We start from the raw sequence: 18,689 nt of genomic DNA, 5'->3' as shown, positions 1-18,689 counted from the left end.
TGGAGCATACTCACTCCTCCTTGTTATGTTAGATAAACTAAAATCTTGACACCCTCAATTATGTTTTTTTATATTTTATTTTATTTTATTTTAATATATATATATATTAATATACTAATTAAAAGCACACTTAATTGTAAATATCTGAATGAAACAAAGTAGAATAATTGGTGGCATTTGATGTTGTTTGTTAGTCTCACTATTATATGGTGACGATGATGGAAGAGATACTTCATTTCCACCATCACATTCCATCAAACATTTTCACATAAAATATGATCCAACTTTCACATTAAATAACATTCTTAGATTCCTTCTAACTCACGAACACCCACTTTCCAATTTCCCACAAACACCCCACCTCTCTCTATGTGGATTCTTTATTAGAATATATATATATATATATATATATATATATATAAGCAAAAAAAAATGTATAAGTATATCAAAATTATAAAACTGAAAATATTAGAAAAATAAAGAAAGTAAGAAATAAATAAAAAAATACTACTAAAACTATCTTATTTATATGTTAGTTTTATCATATGGGACAATTTTCTATTTCTACACACTCTCTCTTATTATTGATTGACCTATGAAATAAGACAAAAGAATCGGTTTGATAGAAATAAACAAGCAAAGTGAAGAAAAAATAAAATAAAAGAATAAATGCAAATAGATAAAATAAATAAATAGAAATGTTTGTTTATGGAAAAATAAATGAATAATAAATAAAAATGTAATGAATTTTTTGATATTTTCACCCCATCATAGAACAAAAAATATTTTCACCGATTCCATCTTATTTTCATCTTTGCAGAGAAGACATAAATATGCAAACTCAAACCCAAATCCAATTGTGGAATTTTGAAGTGTGTTCACTCGCCAGCAATGAAATTTGGGAAAGAGTTCAAGACCCATTTGGAAGAAACCATCCCTGAGTGGAGGGACAAGTTCCTCTGCTACAAACCATTGAAGAAACTCCTCAAACAGCACCTTCCTTCAACCGCTACCACCCCCACCACCACCCCCATCACCACCCCCATCAACCTCCCTCTTCACCTTCTCCCACAACCCTCTTCCCCTCAACTCCTGCAGGCTTGGTTTGTCAGGATTCTCAACGAAGAGCTTGAAAAGTTCAATGATTTCTATGTGGACAAAGAGGAAGAGTTTGTTATCCGCTTCCAGGTTCTTTCAGTTTTTGCCATGTACTTTTATTTTCTTATTCTTATTAGTTACTGTTAAAATGGATGATTAGTAAACGGCAAAGGTTTTGAATTTCAGTTGTGGTTTCATCGCAATCCTTGATGTATAAGAAAATTGCATAAAAATGTAGCTCGTGTGGCCGGAATTGTGGTTGTTGAAAAGCCTAAAGCTTTGATTTTGTGGGTGAAATCACGATTGTGGACTGTTTTTTAAAAGCTTGAAATCGTGTTTGCACAATTGGGTATTTGAGAAAGCTCTGGGCTTGATCAAACCCAATTTTTATCTGTGATGGGCACATGGGATGTTGGTATACCAAGTGCCCTTTTGTTTAGAAGTCAGAAAGGTTTCATTTTTAAGCTGTTTAAAGTAATTAGGACATGTGTCTAACTTAGTTACTGTCATAGATTTTATGTAAAACAAACATATCCCAATCCACTACTTTTAATTTCTATCAAAATGGGAAATTGGTAGTCAGGAATTGTGTTTGCACAATTGGGTATTTAGGAAGGTCTTGGCTTGTTCAATTTTATGCTGATACAAAGAAAGTTTTACTAAACTATTGTAACCTTAAAATTAGTTGGGTTGGTTGGGTTCTGCAGAGAAGCATGCCGGGAGATGTCTGATACCATGTGGGTTCTTCAAGTTTTTTAAGAAATATACAAAATAATCTAGTATGAAATAACCTTGGTATGATACAAATTTGTACAATAGCTTTTAGTTGAAAGGGTGAATGGAATCAATACTATTTGTTGGTCTGTTTATAATCCTACTATACAATAGTCTGTCATTTCATAGAATTTATAGATTTTACTAACTTACAAATGGTAGGTAAGTATGTTTTTTCATGGACATGGCTTAGAATTGAGATTTATTCTCTCTGTTTTCTCTCCAGTGTGTTGTATGTAGCTCCTATGAAGGCACATATAAATTTATACTGATTTTCTTCAAACAATTTGATTCTCAAGTTTGGATCATTATGATGAAAAACAAAATGACACAAGTAACTATTAGGAATTAATATGCGAAAAGTTGATATATATTGTTCTAACATGTAGCAGATTGAAATTTACTCTATTCATTCAGTTATAACATTATTAATACTAGACCCCTCTATGTTATTCCTGCAAGCTGAATGAAGCTTCTCATCTAGTGCAAAATTTATCATAGTTTTAATGTGAGATGACATGGAATCTTCCATGGCACACTTCAGTGACCACATAACTATATTGACGGCATTCAAGAGTGTCTGGAGCTAATCTAATGTATGCTTTTCCTACTTTAGAGGATTAGTTATTGATATTTCAGTCATGAATTGTATACTGAATCCAACTGGTGCGTGGAAAACAGATCAAAATAAAAGATATTGCTGAATACCTAGAGAGTATATTTCCATTATAATACCATTTATTGAAATCATGTAGCTATGTATCTTCCCTGATTTTTGCCTGAAACATTGAACAGGAGCTGAAAGAGAGAATCGAGCGTCTTAAAGATAAAAGCAGCCAGAGGGAAATGTACACATCTGATTGTGAATTCAGTGAAGAAATGATGGACATCAGGAAGGACTTGGTTACCATCCATGGAGAGATGGTGCTCCTCAAAAACTACAGTTCTTTAAACTTTGCTGGTACATCATCTAACTAATCTAATATCTATCTTTTTATATACGTATGGTTTGTGAAGTCTCCACTTTAATGTGGAAATGCCATTTCTATAAGGTTTCTTGTTATGGCACATGCATATTACCTGATTCATGTTGTGTGTTTGATGGGGTTTCAGTTAGGTAATTGTTCATTCTTAAGACATTAACTTCTTATCACTTCCACAGGACTAATTAAAATTTTGAAGAAGTATGATAAAAGAACTGGTGGGTTGCTGCGTCTTCCTTTTACACAATTTGTTCTTCGTCAACCATTTTTCACCATTGAACCCCTCACAAGATTAGTTCATGAATGTGAGGAAAATCTTGAACTGCTATTTCCCCTACAAGCAGAAGTAATCCAATCTACTCTCCGTCCAGAAAATCCGGCTAGACCGCCAGTAGATAGCGCAACCAAGGCCTTACCTGAGCCATCCTCAACTCTTGGGGAGGAAACCATGTACATATATCGTAGCACTCTTGCTGCTATGAGAGCCATAAAGGGTCTTCAGAAAGCAAGTTCCACTTCCAATCCATTTTCATTTTCTTCCCTCTTTAGCAACCAAGATGGTGATGGCACTGGTGCTGTAACAGCTGAAAACTCAGCAGCAAATTCTCCGGTGACTTTGCCTAATGAAGCAAACACTGGCAAAGAGGGAGCCAATTCTGTGTAGGATAAGTTTTCTTTCATGGTTGCTTCTTGTATCTTCTTTTGAATTGCTTTTTCAGCCTTGTTAGTGGAAACTAAATCAAATGGGATCTTTCTGTTCGTATATACAATAAAACATGTTTGCTAGTGAGATGCACTTTCTCTAGCATTTTTAACCCAGAAAATAATGCCTCAACAATGCCTTTTTTTTTTCTTTCCTTTCACTTTAATACCACTCTGCTTCCTTGTAACTCTTGCTGTTGAAGTTCTGAATTATGACGATAAGTGGTAGCATTGTAATATAGTAAATTTCACTGATACCTCTTGAAATAATTTGAGATTTCATATGACCCCTACTTTTAACATTTATAACATATTTCTTATGGAAGTACATGGTATAATGTAACTCTTCTGCAGCAAGGGGTGTGCTTGAAATGTACAGGGAGTGTCTGTGTAACCTATTTCAAACAATTAAGGAAGGTTGGCATAGAAAATAAAGGTGAAAAAGAGGAGTTATTACGAGAAAATTTGACAAAACCGAAAATGGTGCCGATGTAATTTATTCTTTATGATAAATAAGATCAAAGTATGAGGAAGTATACTTAACATTCAACTTTTGGAAGTAATACTTAGCTACTGTTTTTTACATTCCACTTCTTTGTAACTCTTGCTAGACAACCAAAATTTTCCTCACTAGATAACAACCGAGCAATATTTGTACACACTTGTGATTCTTTGTATGGGATCAAATAATTCTTATGGATTGTGATTGAGATACAGGAATTAAAAACAGATTGCTGAATTGCAATTTACAAGTAAAAACTAATATTTGTACACACTTGTGACTCTTACTGTTAAAATAGAAAGCTTCCTATGTCTTGTGAGCAAATTTCTCACCCTTTTTTTCTACCTATGCATGATCATGTTGTCTCCACTTTCCTTCACCCTATCTTTTCTGGCCCTTCTCTCTTCTTCATCTTCATGTTTAGTATATTCCGGTTTCTTTTTTTTTTTATGTAAGTGTCTTTATTATCAAATCTCCTTCATCTGCATTTTTTCCTTTGCTAATCTGATAACTCTTTTGTAAACTTTTATTCACTATCATTTAAATCATGTCTACCAGAGTGCAAATCAAAGAAAAAGAAAGTGTATGACAACATGGTGGAAGTTATTTTCCACTATAATTTCTCCATGAAACTCTTTCAATTCAATCCATCTACACATTTTGTTTTGTGTGTATATTTGTTTTCATTTTTCCATGAGATTCTTTCAATTCAATCCATCTACACATTTTGTTATGTGTGTATATTTGTTTTTTTTTTTTAAAGATGATTATAGCAACCAGAAAATAATTTTCTTTTAAAAAATTGTTGTGGTTAGCAAATATACCAACTCAAATCGAATAAATTTTGAAAATAAATTTCATTTAGTGTCGTTTTAAATGAATTTTAAAATAAAAATTAGTTTTAACGCAAAATTAATATATTTAAAAATCAATTTAAAATTAGTGATTCATTTGTGTTGCTTTAATCCATGTTACATAGGGTCAATTTTTAAAAATGATACTAATGAATTAATGTCTATAATTGTAAAGTTCACTCTATATGTAATATTAATACAACAAAATTAACCGTCAATTTTTACTTATTAATGTCAATTTTTTACTAACACTAAATTCTTAGTACGACTATTAAAATCCTTATTTTTAAAGTCTAAGAACTATGTTCAATCTTAAATGAAAATTAATAAACCTGAATTTGTTTTTATACAAAATCACCATATTTTATATAAAAGAATATGTATGAATCATATGTATTCTACACATGTATTATGTCTTCAAAGGAAATAATACACCTGCATGAAGAAGAAACTAGAGATATAAGATGTGAGAAGAGAAAAAGAGGTTAGTTGAAAAATGGTTTATATAAAATGTTTGATGTAAATCAGTACATATACATGAATACATTATTATATTGATTACAATTACATCAGAGATAAATCAGAAGTATAACCAACCCCATAATTTTATTCAAATGTATGAAGCTTGTTAATGAAAAATGCTGTTTGAAAATTCTATAACACTTTCATAAGAACTTCCACCTTCACTAATGGCCCTTAAAGCCAAACTCTTCCACTGCATGACATTACTCTTGATCCCTTTGCCTTCCTCATTCTCCATCACTTCTCTTATACAATGCTTCAGTGTTTCTCCTTGCACAATCTTTTTCTCATCAGTAGGAGCTCTAATTCCAATCTTCCAAACATCTGTCATAAGCTTTGCATTTGTGGCTTGATCTGACCAATGAGGTATTGCAATTGTTGGAACTCCTAAACACAGAGTTTCTAATATGGAGTTCCAACCACAGTGTGTCACAAAGCAACCTATAGCCTCATGAGCTAAGACTCTTAATTGGGAGCACCATGTCACTACCAAACCCTTCTCTGATCTCTTTTCAAAATCCTTGGGGAGTTTGGTCTCTTCTGAGGCTCTCACCACCCACAAGAAGTAACTGGAACACTGCTTCAAACCACAAGCTACTTCCTCCATTTGCCCTTCACCAAGCATGGCCAAACTTCCAAATGATACATAAACAACAGACCCTTTTGGCTTACCATCAAGCCATTCTAAGCATTCTTCACTTTCAAATTGTGCAATGCCATAATCTTGGTCATCCTTGTATTTCTTGTCCAAGAACATAGATGGTATGTTTGGTCCAATGTTCCTAAATTTTGGCCAAATCTCAGTAAACCAATCTGCTACCTAAAGTCAGTTTCCATTCACCAATCATTACCATGAACCAAAGCTTTTAAATATATAATACAATTCTAGTATATGTATAAGTCAACAAATCAGATATTAAATCATTTTATATTAATATAAGTTTTTCATACATGATCTAAACTAAAAATCTTGTTAAAGTATTTGATAAAAATGAGCATGAATCATTAATCTTTTAAAATTTGATGCATGCAAAAACTATTCTGTACTTTCTGATATATTAAACAAGTTAGATTTTCTCAAGCCACTCTTCTAATAATGTCACAACAACACATAAATTGGGTGTTAACTTTCAAGTTTTGTATCACTAAAAATGCATTAAAATATGTTTCTTTATTAACAAAAGAATGAAATGAATAACTTAAAACATGAACATATACTAATGAGATTATTCTTACCTCTTTATCCAGCTCATAAAATGTGTTGCACAGAACCCAGTCAGCTTTGTCTATATTGCAGAATTGATCTGCAAAGAAATCAAGATAATAGGGATGTTGTGCATATGTGAGAAGGAAAGAGGGCATGTCCTGAAGCTCAAGTTTGGGCAAAGCCGGAAGAGAAAACTCATGTTGTGTGAGGGGAACTTGCAGGTTTCCCAAGTGAACATGATAGTATATGCTGTTCACTGTCATATTCTGAGTGAAGAAAACTGCTGCAACTATCTCAAATCTCTTCACAACATCCAGTGCCCAAGGGAAGAATGAATCATACACAACACAATCAACATGCTCATCTTTTGATCTACCAAGTTTCTCAAGAAGCTCAGCCAAAGATTCTGACCCCACTTCACAAGACCGATCTATGAAGGCCTTGTGGCTATCAGCATCATGTGGTGGTCCTCCTTGGTCAAAACCATCTGATATGGTTTCAATGGCAATGGAAGGAGGCACTCTTTTCAAGTTGTTGCAGTAGAAACGGGTTGTCACAAGTGTTATTTTCACTCCTTGATGTTCCAACTGTTTGGAGAACTGAAGCATGGGATTGATGTGGCCTTGAAGTGGATATGCTAAGACCAAACAGTGAGCTCTTCTAGCCATCTTCTTCTTCTCCATTTTCTCCATGAACTGGTTCTGTGTGATGGAGGGAAGGGTTGACTTATACACCAATAAATAACAGTTTCTGGACGGCAAAATAATGTGCAAAACACAACCTTATATATAAAGTTCATGGCAGAAGTAAAGAATTTGTGTTGCTCAAATTGAATTTAAATATACGAAGGAAACATGGTTTATTTATTTATTTATTTTTCTTTATAAATGTTGTTTATTAAAATAAGATCTTTGACCTTGTTAGAGTAGACTTTTTCAGTCCATTAAGAAAAGAATGTGTATATTTAAGGGTAGACTCCATTCCTAAACTCGTTTATTTGAAAAAAAAAAAAAAAAAATTATATTTAGTTCTTATATAACTTCAAAATACATCGGATAAAGAAATTTATACGAATAATACAAAAGTTAAATTATTTAAATCATTAAAAATAGAAATTTCAAGTTTCTATGTCCAATTCTTTAATATTCTTTCCTCTTCATCTTCATCACAATTCACATTTTATCACAATTCCCATTCGCATAAAAGTTGTATTTTCAAGATCAAATGCATCTAGAGTGAATATTTTGACCAGCACAAAGTTTAAAGGCCTCTTTAATTCAAATAAAATGATACTTGAATCTAAATATTTATCCAGTCACATTTTTTCTAATAATAATTACATTTCACCTTTTACTATTTTCATTAATATCTATGTGAGGCTTCCATCTAAAATCCGATTTATTTCCTAAAATATTTTTATTTCTATTAAAAATAATAGAATATGCACTTATATTAATCCTAGTTGAATTTAATCTACTTTTAGAGATTTCTTAAAAAATACACTGCTTCAAAATCAATTTCTGCCAAAATAAAATAAAGTTTGCAGAAAGTTTTTTCAATTAAAAAAAACTGCACCTCAATTAAATAAATAAAAAAATCTAATTTGGAACCCATCTTGTATTCTGCAGCGCAATTAAAAAATTGAACCCTAATTCCCTAAATCACACCACATAACAATGGAACCCTAATTCCACACCACCCATCTCTGTCCTTATATGATGAACGGCACCTCCGGCACCACGTCGACCTGCAACCCGAGACTACCGCTATCGCCGCACGAACGCACGAACGTACGAACCGCCACCACCCCGCGACCTAACCACCACTACCGCGCGACCGTGTTCGTTCCCTAATCGCGCTCCCAAATCCTACCCCCAATTTGTTCCCAAATTTGGTTGTTCTTCAAATACCCTAACGATTCCAAATCCCCAAATCGCAGTTGCAAAGCGCGACTCCAAAATGTTAGTGAACTAGATCACCGTTCGACGTTGTTCAGGTGCCTATCTCCCTTATCGTCTCACACGTCGAATATCTTTTACTGTGTAGGTTCTTTTTTTTCATTGAAAGTAATGGGTTAAAGATACTGGTGCTGTATTACTAAACGAAATTTGAGATTGTTATTTTTTTCATCTTGTTAACTGTCTGAGATGAATACCACCAAGAAAGAATAAAGAAAGATTTTGTTTGAATTTGAGAGGAATTGAATTGGTGTAAAACAGTTTTATTATCTTGTTCTTTTTAAGTGCACCAGAATTTTATGACAAATTGAGCATATGTAAGGAACTGGATTAGTGTAAAACAATTGTAAACTGTGTTGCACAAGTTACTTTGAAAGATGTCTTGTTCAATGCTGCAAGTGGTCAAGTTTCTTGATAATGTAGTTATTTGTTAACTAAATTTAATCTTGAACAGGCCATTTAGCTTTGGTGGCAAGTTGACTCAAACGGCTAAGGCAAGGAGATCTCCACTAATTGACCATTCCCAGGTAATGAAACAAACCAACCATAAACTATTTACATTTCTGGATATAATTCTTTTGTTGAGTTTGTCATATAAGTGTATTTGTTGAATGACTTGATTGCTGATGTTGGTTCTCTGCATGGTTAAAACTCTTTCTTGAAATGAGAAGGCATTGAAAGAAGTGAGAATTATCTTATTCTAATACTCTAGTCATGATCATATGCGCCAAATCCTCATAAATGTATTTTTCATTCCGTATAAGAGGCCCCTCCAATGTCCCAATATAAAAATATTACTAAATAACCTGTTATATCCTCCCTTTCTATTACTGAATCAACATTTTCTATTATACAATTTTCTATAGGCATTTTGGACTCTCAAATTTAGCCTCTAAGCATCCTAATTCTGACTCAGTACAAGTCTCTTATGGTTGAATTCCCCAATTTCAATCTTTTCCTCATCAATTTTATGGTTTCACTTCTATTCCCTTTCTCATCACAGTCAAGTATAAATTTGATTCAAGCTTCTCTCTTTCCATCCTCCACTTTGTGTTCTCGGAGAGACATAGGATTTCAATTGGTTTTCCTCGGATCTCTGTGGTATAAACTGTGTAGCCCGGTTTGAAATTTTGTTTTTTGATATTTAACATTTGTTGCTATTTTAGTGTTTTTTTTTTCTAATTGAAAATGGTATTTTAGATTTAGGTTTTCCTTTGATCATAGAGTTTCTAGCCTGGATATTTCTCTTGGTTAGTTACTGTGTTAATTGCTGGGATGGTTGTGAATATGATCTCGGTAATTTTTGTCTTTTTTTTAATGTAATTTTGTGTGTGTTTGCTCTATCCATTGTGTCAAACTTGTGCTAGTGTCTTTTCTAATTGCATGGGTATTGTTGTGATCCGGCTAACTTGTTGGATTCCGATTTGGCTGAGATTCCAGAATTTTAAAGCATGATTTTGATGCTTTGATATCATATATGGCTAATATGTTGGTTATCTCCTTGTCTGGGGGTATCTGCTTGGTAGGACTTCAGTTTTGGAGATATATGGTGATATATGGTGAAACAAATGGGGAATAGGGTGCTACATCAAAATGGCAAAGATGAATTTGAGCCACAAGTTCAAAGAACTTGTTAACCTTTTGAAACTCTCTGCCACTTCAAAGAGTCTAAGGTTGGGCAAAACAATCCATGCCCAATTGCTTGTTTGCAACCAAACTTCAAAAGATAGTGGCATAACTCAAATAAACTCATTGATCAATCTATACTCCAAATGTGGTCAATTAGAGTATGCCAGAAAGCTGTTTGACAGAATGCCCCAGAGAAACGTGGTTTCTTGGAGTGTTTTGATGGTGGGGTATTTGCACAAAGGGGATGTTTTGGAAGTACTTGGGCTATTCAGGAACTTGGTTTCATTGGACAGTGCATGCCCCAATGAGTATATTATTACCATTATTCTTTCTTGTTGTGCAAACGGTAGGAGGATCCAAGAGGGGAAGCAATGTCATGGGTATTTGTTTAAGTCCGGTTTGTTGTTGCATCAATATGTAAAGAATGCACTTGTTCACTTGTACTCTAGGTGCTATCATGTGGAATCAGCCATGCAGATTTTGGAAACAGTGCCAGGGAATGATGTGTTTTCTTATAATTCTATCTTGAGTGCACTTGTGGAATCGGGGAGTAGAGGAGAAGTTGAAAAGGTTCTGAACAAGATGGTGGATGAACGTGTGTCTTGGGATGGTGTTACATATGTGAGTATGTTGTGTCTTTGTGCTCAGATTAGAGATTTGCAATTGGGTTTGCAGATTCATGCGCAGTTGATGAAGACTGGTTTGGTATTTGATGTCTTTGTTATTAGCACACTAATAGACATGTATGGGAAATGTTGTGAAGTTCTAAATGCAAGAAAACATTTTGATGACTTGCAAGATCGGAATGTGGTTGCATGGACTGCCATTTTGACTGCATATTTGCAAAATGGATATTTTGAGGAAACTTTGAATCTATTTACAAGGATGGAGCTAGAGGATACGCATCCAAATGAGTTCACTTTTGCAGTTCTTCTAAATGCTTGTGCAAATTTGGTTGCACTGACATATGGTGATGCATTACATGGTCGTATAGTGAAATTAGGGTTTAAGAATCATCTCATTGTTGGAAATGCTTTAGTAAATATGTATTCCAAGAGTGGCAATATTGATTCTTCATATAGTGTGTTTTCAAATATGATATATAAAGATGTGATTACATGGAATGCTATGATATGTGGTTATTCCCATCATGGACTTGGTAAACAAGCTTTACTAGTGTTTCAAGACATGATGTCTGTGGGAGAATGTCCAAACTATGTAACCTTCATTGGGGTACTTTCTGCTTGTGCCCATTTGGCTCTTGTGCAAGAAGGGTTCTACTATTTTGATCAACTAATGAAGGAACTTAACATTGAGCCTGGATTGGAACATTACACGTGTATGATTGCACTTTTGGGTAGGGCTGGTCAACTTGATGAGGCTGAAAACTTTATGAAGACAAAAACACAAGTCAAGTGGGATGTAGTTGCCTGGCGCACTTTGCTTAACGCATGCCATGTTCATCGAAACTATAGTCTAGGGAAGTTAATTGCAGAAACTGTGATACAGATGGACCCTCATGATGTAGGAACATATACATTGCTATCAAACATGTATGCCAAGGCAAGGAAATGGGATGGAGTAGTGAAGATTAGAAAGTTGATGAGGGAAAGGAACATTAAGAAGGAGCCCGGTGCGAGTTGGCTAGATATAAGAAATGACACTCATGTCTTTGTTTCAGAAGGAAGCAATCATTCAGAGTCTACTCAGATTTATGAGAAAGTTCAAGAGTTGTTGGCAATGATTAAGCCACTGGGGTATGTGCCTGATGTTGGTGCTGTGCTGCATGATGTGGAAGAGGAACAAAAGGAAGGTTACCTTAGCTATCACAGTGAGAAGCTAGCATTAGCATATGGCCTCATGAAAATACCTCCACCAGGGCCAATCCGAATAATTAAAAACCTTAGGATGTGTGATGATTGCCACATTGCTGTAAAATTGATCTCAAAGGTCACAAATAGGTTGGTAGTTGTAAGAGATGCTAACCGTTTTCACCATTTTAGAGATGGATTGTGCACATGCAATGATCTTTGGTAGCAATATGAGGAAATTTCAATCCATGTTTGTTTGAAGTCTACATGGTGTGTTTTGTGGAGCGTAAAAGAACTTCAAATCAATTTGCATGAGTTGGGAGCTTAAGGATATCATTTTAGTTTGAGAATGTCAATCAAACATGGACATATATTTACAACAAAATTGTCACTATGGTGTTTTGAAGGTATCTGTATATCTTGAAATCAACTCCATTTTAAGGTTTCCCAATACAAATTTGGTGGCTTATCTAAACGAACTTAGTAGGTTTGAATGTTGGACCAAAAGTGAAAAAGCTTGACCAATACCAAGTATTTCTCACATGAATTTCTTGATTTGATTAACTTCATTATATATTTAATTTCTAATTTCTTTGGGAGAAGAGAAAGTACTTCTTAAATACAGATATCTGGTCAGTTTTTTATTTTTAAAGTATTTTTTTGTAAAAAATCAAATTTATGTTTTTTTTTGTAAAAAAACAAATTTATGCTTTTTTTTTTAACGTGTTTGTCTAATCTGTTTATTTTAAAAATAAGTAGTTTTCAACTTATTTTAATAAGCAAATCTTATCTTCTTAAATATGTGATTTTAAAAAAAAATCTTATTTCAAAAATTGGCACATGATCTCAAGATGTATAAATATGGATCATCCACTCTTATTATTTTACTTCTGAATTTTATTTTGTCAAAATAATTTTTTTGTCTTTGGTTCAAACAAAGAATAGAGTAAATACTCAATTGTTCCCTAAAAGATGAGTTCGCTGACTGTTACTCATTAAAATTTTCATATAAATGAATCATTGAAAAACTTATCTGCTTACATGTAAGTCCTTTATCTGTATTTAATACTTGATATGCAGACACAAACTTTTCTTTGTATTTGATACAAAGGGACTTAGTGCAAGCATATGAATTTTTCAAGGACCCATTTACATGAAATTTTTTAATTTGGAACCTACCAGTCAGTGAACTTTGCTTTGTATTTAATACAAAAGGACTTATATGCATCATGCTTTTATCTTGCAAGTCCAATAGGAACATTCTTGATCAATGCTTAGATTTTATTAACCAAATGCTTTTGGACGTGACACCCATAATATTAGTATCAAAGCTAGGATTGGAAGCTAAGAGGGTTGATTGTGTATAGATGGTTGTATGTTTTATGACAACGACTTTTGGAAAACAAGATGGAAAGTTAGTTAAATCAAATTTGTCACAAGCCAAGCATGACTTCAATACTGAAACATGTAACAAAAAAGAAGTTTCAATTAAGGCAATTTTCTATTTGCCTATAATCCTAAGGTTACAAAGAATGTCTGCATTGTTTCAAATTGCAGGACAAATGACATGGCATGGCACCATGAAAAGAAAAGAACTTCACGAGTCTTATGCCATCCATATGATGGCATAGCTTGTAAGCACTTTGATCTAGTACATCTAGATGTTTCTATAGATCTAGGCAATGTAAGACTTGGTTTATGTTCTCATGGGTTTAATCTATATATCAAGGCATCTTCTTCACTTTATTTTTATTGGCCTGTAACTGTTACCGTATATATACAATCTTCCACATGAAATGTGCATGTCAAAAGCTAGTATGTTTTTGTGTTGCCTTATACCAAGTCCATCTTATCCAAAGGCCAGTATTGATGTTTATTTAGAGCCTTTTATTTATTGTCTATCTAAAGAAGTTATGGGGTGGTGTTTTGACATGATGTTTCAAGGAAGCAAATTTTATATGAAGAAAGCAGCTTTGATGTGGATTATTAATTACTTTCCTGCTTATGTTTTGTTGTCCGGTTTGGGTACTCATGGTAGGTTTGCCTTTGTTCATTGCATGGAGCATAAGAAGTCCTTCACATTACATTATGGCAGGAAAAGTTGTTGGTTTGACTCACTGTAGGTTCTTACCCTACGTTTATCCATTTCAGAAGAACAAAATGGCCTTCATAAAAGGAGAAGTTGAGCAGGATGGGCTGCCACTAAGCTACTTGCACTACTTTGGCATAGATTTGAGAATTTTCCAAAAAGTCACAACTTTGACATATTAATTTAACCAATTCTGAATGATAATTAATTAGAAGGGTCTCCTAATAAATCATTCAAATAAGTTTTCAAAGATGAACAATAATTTAAATAATTTTAAAAACATACTATTACTATAGTATTTGATTCAAGCTTCAATCTTTTAATTCTCCTCATTGCATTCTTGGCATGACATAGAATTTCAATTGGCTTTCCTTGGATCTTTGTGGTAGAAACTGTGTAACCGGTTTGAAATTCTGGTTTTTTTAATATTTAACATTTGTTGTTGCTATTTTTATTGTGATATTTGCTAACTGGAAATGGATTATGATTTAGGTTTTCAATGGTCATATAGTTTCTAGCTGGGATAATTCTCATGGTTAGTTACTATATTAGTTTTTGGGCTGGCTGTGAATATGATCTTAGTAATTTTAGTCCTTTTTTTCTTTATGTGATGTTTTGTGTGATTGCACCATCCACAGAGTCAGACTTGTGCCAGTTTTTTTCTTCAAGTGCATGGGTATTGTTGTGATTCTGTTGACTTGTTGGTTTATGAGTGGAGGTGACTGAATTCTGAAGAATGATTTTCATGCTTTCTTATTATTATATATCTGTCTAATATGTTTGATTATTTCCAGATCTGGGGTATCTGCTTGGTAGGACTTAAGTTTTGGAGTTCAGTTTAATGTCTGAATCAGAATCTCAGCTTCCTACTGCCTTTGGTATGTTGTAATTTTCTGGCTTCTGATTCATGTTCACAGATTGTCTGGTTTATGATGTGTTCATTCAAGTGGAGATTTTGATAATTGGACACACGCACACACATGAACTTCCCCATTTTGATGGCTATTGAATCCAAGGTTTTAAGTTGTGGTCACAGTATTGTCATGATCCTTGTTATTGTGGTTTAGTGTGACTGATGTGTCCACAATTGTGATTGTGGAGACTTCAAAAGCCTTGATATTGTAGTGAAAATAATCGCCTTGAACTGTTTCTTTCTAAACCCTAAATCCTAAACCCTAAACCTTTCTTATGTATGGGTTCTTTGATTAGTGTATGATTTTTCTTTCTTTTTTCTGTCTGCATATTCTTTTCTTCTTTTGTGTTGGTCAACTTGGTGTAATATTAATTGTTCTGAGGAATTGAGAATTGTTTTGAGTTGACATTTTTGATTTCTTTCCCACGTGCTCAAACCAGTTAATGATACCTTTTAATAAATTGAACTCTATCTTTTCAAACAGAGATAAAACGCTGAAGGGCATAATTTTGATTGCTGCAGTTTTTTGTTATGGGCTCAATATGGTTCTACTAGTTCTGATGTTTGCTTTCCTTTGTCTGTTTTGTAGTTGCTGATGTTCTAATGTGGAAGAAGTGGCAGGTTTCCTTGGGTGTTATTGTTGTTGCCACAGTTGCCTGGATCGTGTTTGAGTGGACCAACTTACCATTTTTAACAATTTCTTCAGATGTCTTACTGTTTTTGATCATACTGTTGTTTCTGCGTGCTAACTATGCCGTCCTTAGAAATAAGTATGACTGCCATCCTTTAATTGTATTTTTTTTTATCGTTTTCAACTTTAGAACTGTCATTTGTATCCTTTTCTTCTCATGCAGACAACCACCAACATTACCTGAACTAGTTGTGTCAGAGGAGATGGTTAATAATGCAGCAGCTTCCTTTCGGGTCAAAATCAATAATGCTCTTCTTATAGCCAATGACATCACTATTGGCAAGGATTTTATAATTTTTTTCAAGGTTAGTATGTTTCATTTTACAGCCTTTTAGTACTGTGGCTTGGGGAAGTGTGACCTAAGTAAATAATTAGAATTTCTTTTTCTAAAGATATTTTTAGGTTTTGTATGCTATTAGGATTACTCATAATTTGGCAATGGCCTTATCAAACATGCTGTCAATAGTCACTACCTTCCTTGAACTTGCTCTGTTGAAGCAACTCCTTCAAATGTATCATTTGTTTCAGTACTATCTGTGGGCTTGAGTTTTTTCTTTTCTTTAGCAACGTGATTTTTGCACCTAGAATTAGAAATGAGATTATGGTAATTATCAATATTTTGTATGACTTGATGGAAAATTAACTGAGATAATTCAGTGTATATTGTCTACTTGACAGGTGGTTATTTGTCTGTGGCTCTTGTCTGTCATTGGCAGCGTCTTTTCCTTCTTTACTCTCGCATATATTGGTATGCTTTCAATTTGTGATGTCTCTCGCTGAAACCATCCCTTTTCATTGATCGATAGTAAATTCAGTAATATATCATTTTTGGATGTTTCACTTGATGCTCGGCTTTCCTTTCACTGCTTTATCTTTTGTTTGGTTTTTGGTGGGTTGTGTTGAAGGTCATTTATATCCAGCTCTATGCAATGTACTGTAATCCTTCGTTGTATGTGCTTTTGAACTTTTTTACCTTCATATCACTGTACACACATACATTGGATGTTTTGTGTACTGAAAAGCCATTTTGACAGCCAATTATATTGAACATCTCACGTCTGTTTTTAGTAGTAAGTTCTGAAAATATGCTTGAGTGTTATTTGCTAACATAATCCTTTTACAAAAACAAGTGGTGTATATTAGCCAATGCTTATAGGATCTGCTAATGTATACTTACATTTTAGGAGTACATTCACAAACTATAACTACAATAGATCTTAAAAATACAATCGAATATAGTTTGCTAACTTACTCCTACAAAATAGAAGTGTGTGTGTACTCACTTTTTTTTTTAGTGAGTGTGTTAGCAAACTATAATTACAGTAGATCTTAAAATACACCCATGTGTAACTTTCTAACATACTCATCTTAGAAAACAAATTGGTCTATCTTAGAAAAAACTTTTATTGCATACATTACCCTTTGTTAATCTTTCTTATATATTCACATTTCTTCCTCTTTAATGGTGACAGGAACCCTTCTTATGATTACCATCCCTGTATTGTACCGCAAGTATGGAGGTTATGTAGATAAATGTTGTGGAGTTATAAACCGCAAACTTCCAAGACGTTATAGAATAGTAGATAGAAATACACCACAGGAAAAAGACTCTTGATTTCCAAGGTCTTCCAACCCAATTCATGTTCATTGTGAAATAAACCATTCCATTTTGTTGTTTGTTGTGTTGTTTAGAATCGTACAAAATTGGCCTTGTGTAGGAGACAGCTTGTAGCTTAGGTTGTTGTCTGATCATGTCAACTAGTGGCAGTTTTCATTCTTCTGACTTCTGATAGAAAAATTGGAAACTTTTGTGTACATAGTTGGAGTACTTTGATGTAAAATTTGGTGATGTTTTTGTGAAAACCTTGTTGAAAATTTTATAGGAGTTGCACATTGTCATTATATGTTGTTATGTGAAGCTTCTTACTTTTCAATGCCAGATATGTATGTTTTTTAACTGGGTTTATAAAATGTTAGTCACTTCATTAACATCATATAATTTGTTAATCTACCATTGTTGCACCATTATTACAGCAGAAGAAGAAAATAAAGAGAATGCTGCAAAGTAAGAAAAGTGAAAAAAAAAACTCCTTCTAAAAAATGCATTATGAAAAATATTATATATGTTCTACAAAATTTATTCTGAAAATATTATTTTACAAAGTGTTTTCTGAAATTTTCGGAAATCTCATCTTATTCCACAAAAAAGTATGTTATTCCAAAATGTATGTTATGAAATATATTTCCATGAGTTCTGGATAGCGTCTTATGGAAAAACTGAAACTTGTAATTTCTTAACAAACAAACAAGAAAATTTTAAAATTATAATGCTACCCTCCAATAAAAAAAATACCAAAATAACAATACTGCTTACTGCTAACTTTAACAAAATTGAATCTTCTTTGTAGCCTACTAAATTACTACTAAATTTTGTAATTTTAAGTTTTTATATAACAAGTCTCATTAATAATTTCACAAATTTTCGTAATTTTAATCAATAATAGGTATTTAGTAAACATGTATTAAAAAAAATGTATTACTAGAACTTTCTTAGATGTCCAAATCTGAATCACATTTGGTGGCTCAGGCTCATTGTCTTAGACAGTATGCACATAACAGAAACTTGGCAAATTCTTATTGCACTTCCATAGTTTCATATCACACTTCCATGTTTTAAAATATACCGAAATTTTTCATTCCAAATTTTAATTTATAATTTGAAATATAAAATTTTACATTTTAGATTATAGAATTAGGAATACAAAATTTATATTTCAAATTATATAATCTAAAAATATAAATTTGTATTTCAGATTTTACAATTAAAAATATAAATTTTAATTTGTGCTATTTTTAGATTATTTAAAATATAAATTTGTTTTGTATTGTGAATTGTAAATCCAAAATAAATTATATTTTAAATTGTAGAATGAAGAAGTTAGGTGAAGAATTGGCC

General features: G+C 33.1%; 4 protein-coding genes across 6 annotated transcripts; 3 read left to right on the top strand and 1 right to left on the bottom strand.

Annotated features, from left to right (window-relative positions):
* Positions 1 to 789: 789 nt before the first annotated feature.
* On the top strand, positions 790 to 3,679 carry SPX4 (SPX domain-containing protein 4). The gene is made up of 3 exons (XM_068645707.2): positions 790 to 1,188; positions 2,668 to 2,833; positions 3,035 to 3,679. The coding sequence occupies exons 1-3, from the start codon at positions 892 to 894 to the stop codon at positions 3,517 to 3,519; spliced, it is 948 nt and encodes a 315-aa protein (XP_068501808.2). The 5' UTR covers positions 790 to 891; the 3' UTR covers positions 3,520 to 3,679.
* Positions 3,680 to 5,398: 1,719 nt separating this feature from the next.
* On the bottom strand, positions 5,399 to 7,428 carry LOC137836912 (UDP-glycosyltransferase 74E2). Its single transcript, XM_068645706.2, has 2 exons — positions 6,672 to 7,428; positions 5,399 to 6,255 (listed from the first exon to the last, which is right to left on the bottom strand). The coding sequence occupies exons 1-2, from the start codon at positions 7,332 to 7,334 to the stop codon at positions 5,542 to 5,544; spliced, it is 1,377 nt and encodes a 458-aa protein (XP_068501807.2). The 5' UTR covers positions 7,335 to 7,428; the 3' UTR covers positions 5,399 to 5,541.
* Positions 7,429 to 8,261: 833 nt separating this feature from the next.
* On the top strand, positions 8,262 to 12,287 carry EMB2744 (Pentatricopeptide repeat (PPR) superfamily protein). Of its 3 annotated transcripts, none has more exons than XM_068645703.2 (3): positions 8,262 to 8,638; positions 9,055 to 9,127; positions 10,135 to 12,287. In XM_068645703.2, the coding sequence occupies exon 3, from the start codon at positions 10,194 to 10,196 to the stop codon at positions 12,264 to 12,266; it is 2,073 nt and encodes a 690-aa protein (XP_068501804.1). In that variant the 5' UTR covers positions 8,262 to 8,638; positions 9,055 to 9,127; positions 10,135 to 10,193; the 3' UTR covers positions 12,267 to 12,287. The 3 variants fall into 3 exon arrangements, with proteins under 3 accessions (XP_068501804.1, XP_068501803.1, XP_090157607.1); XM_068645702.2 differs by having other exon boundaries at positions 8,286 to 8,638; positions 10,127 to 12,287; XM_090301481.1 differs by having other exon boundaries at positions 8,306 to 8,684.
* Positions 12,288 to 12,310: 23 nt separating this feature from the next.
* Positions 12,311 to 17,635, top strand: LOC137836911 (reticulon-like protein B16). The gene is made up of 6 exons (XM_068645705.2): positions 12,311 to 12,447; positions 14,924 to 15,007; positions 15,632 to 15,812; positions 15,897 to 16,038; positions 16,412 to 16,481; positions 17,206 to 17,635. Exons 2-6 carry the CDS (start codon positions 14,971 to 14,973, stop codon positions 17,346 to 17,348), a joined length of 573 nt encoding a protein of 190 aa, XP_068501806.1. The 5' UTR covers positions 12,311 to 12,447; positions 14,924 to 14,970; the 3' UTR covers positions 17,349 to 17,635.
* Positions 17,636 to 18,689: the final 1,054 nt, after the last annotated feature.

The sequence above is a fragment of the Phaseolus vulgaris genome, chromosome 4 (assembly GCF_051622355.1).
Source record: "Phaseolus vulgaris cultivar YP4 chromosome 4, ASM5162235v1, whole genome shotgun sequence".
Lineage (NCBI taxonomy): Eukaryota > Viridiplantae > Streptophyta > Magnoliopsida > Fabales > Fabaceae > Phaseolus > Phaseolus vulgaris.
Note: the sequence above shows the minus strand (reverse complement) of the source record. Positions and strands in the feature narration are given on the sequence as shown.

Bases quoted from the DNA above. Each gene is read 5' to 3' on its own strand.
- SPX4 (XM_068645707.2), top strand. From the start codon at position 892: ATGAAATTTGGGAAAGAGTTCAAGACCCATTTGGAAGAAACCATCCCT. The intron at 1,189-2,667 runs GTTCTTTCAGTT...AACATTGAACAG, and splicing joins AGTTTGTTATCCGCTTCCAG to GAGCTGAAAGAGAGAATCGA. The intron at 2,834-3,034 runs GTACATCATCTA...TCACTTCCACAG, and splicing joins CAGTTCTTTAAACTTTGCTG to GACTAATTAAAATTTTGAAG.
- LOC137836912 (XM_068645706.2), bottom strand. From the start codon at position 7,334: ATGGAGAAAATGGAGAAGAAGAAGATGGCTAGAAGAGCTCACTGTTTG. The intron at 6,256-6,671 runs GTAAGAATAATC...AACTGACTTTAG, and splicing joins TTTATGAGCTGGATAAAGAG to GTAGCAGATTGGTTTACTGA.
- EMB2744 (XM_068645703.2), top strand. From the start codon at position 10,194: ATGGCAAAGATGAATTTGAGCCACAAGTTCAAAGAACTTGTTAACCTT.
- LOC137836911 (XM_068645705.2), top strand. From the start codon at position 14,971: ATGTCTGAATCAGAATCTCAGCTTCCTACTGCCTTTG. The intron at 15,813-15,896 runs GTATGACTGCCA...CTTCTCATGCAG, and splicing joins TATGCCGTCCTTAGAAATAA to ACAACCACCAACATTACCTG. The intron at 16,482-17,205 runs GTATGCTTTCAA...TAATGGTGACAG, and splicing joins CTTTACTCTCGCATATATTG to GAACCCTTCTTATGATTACC.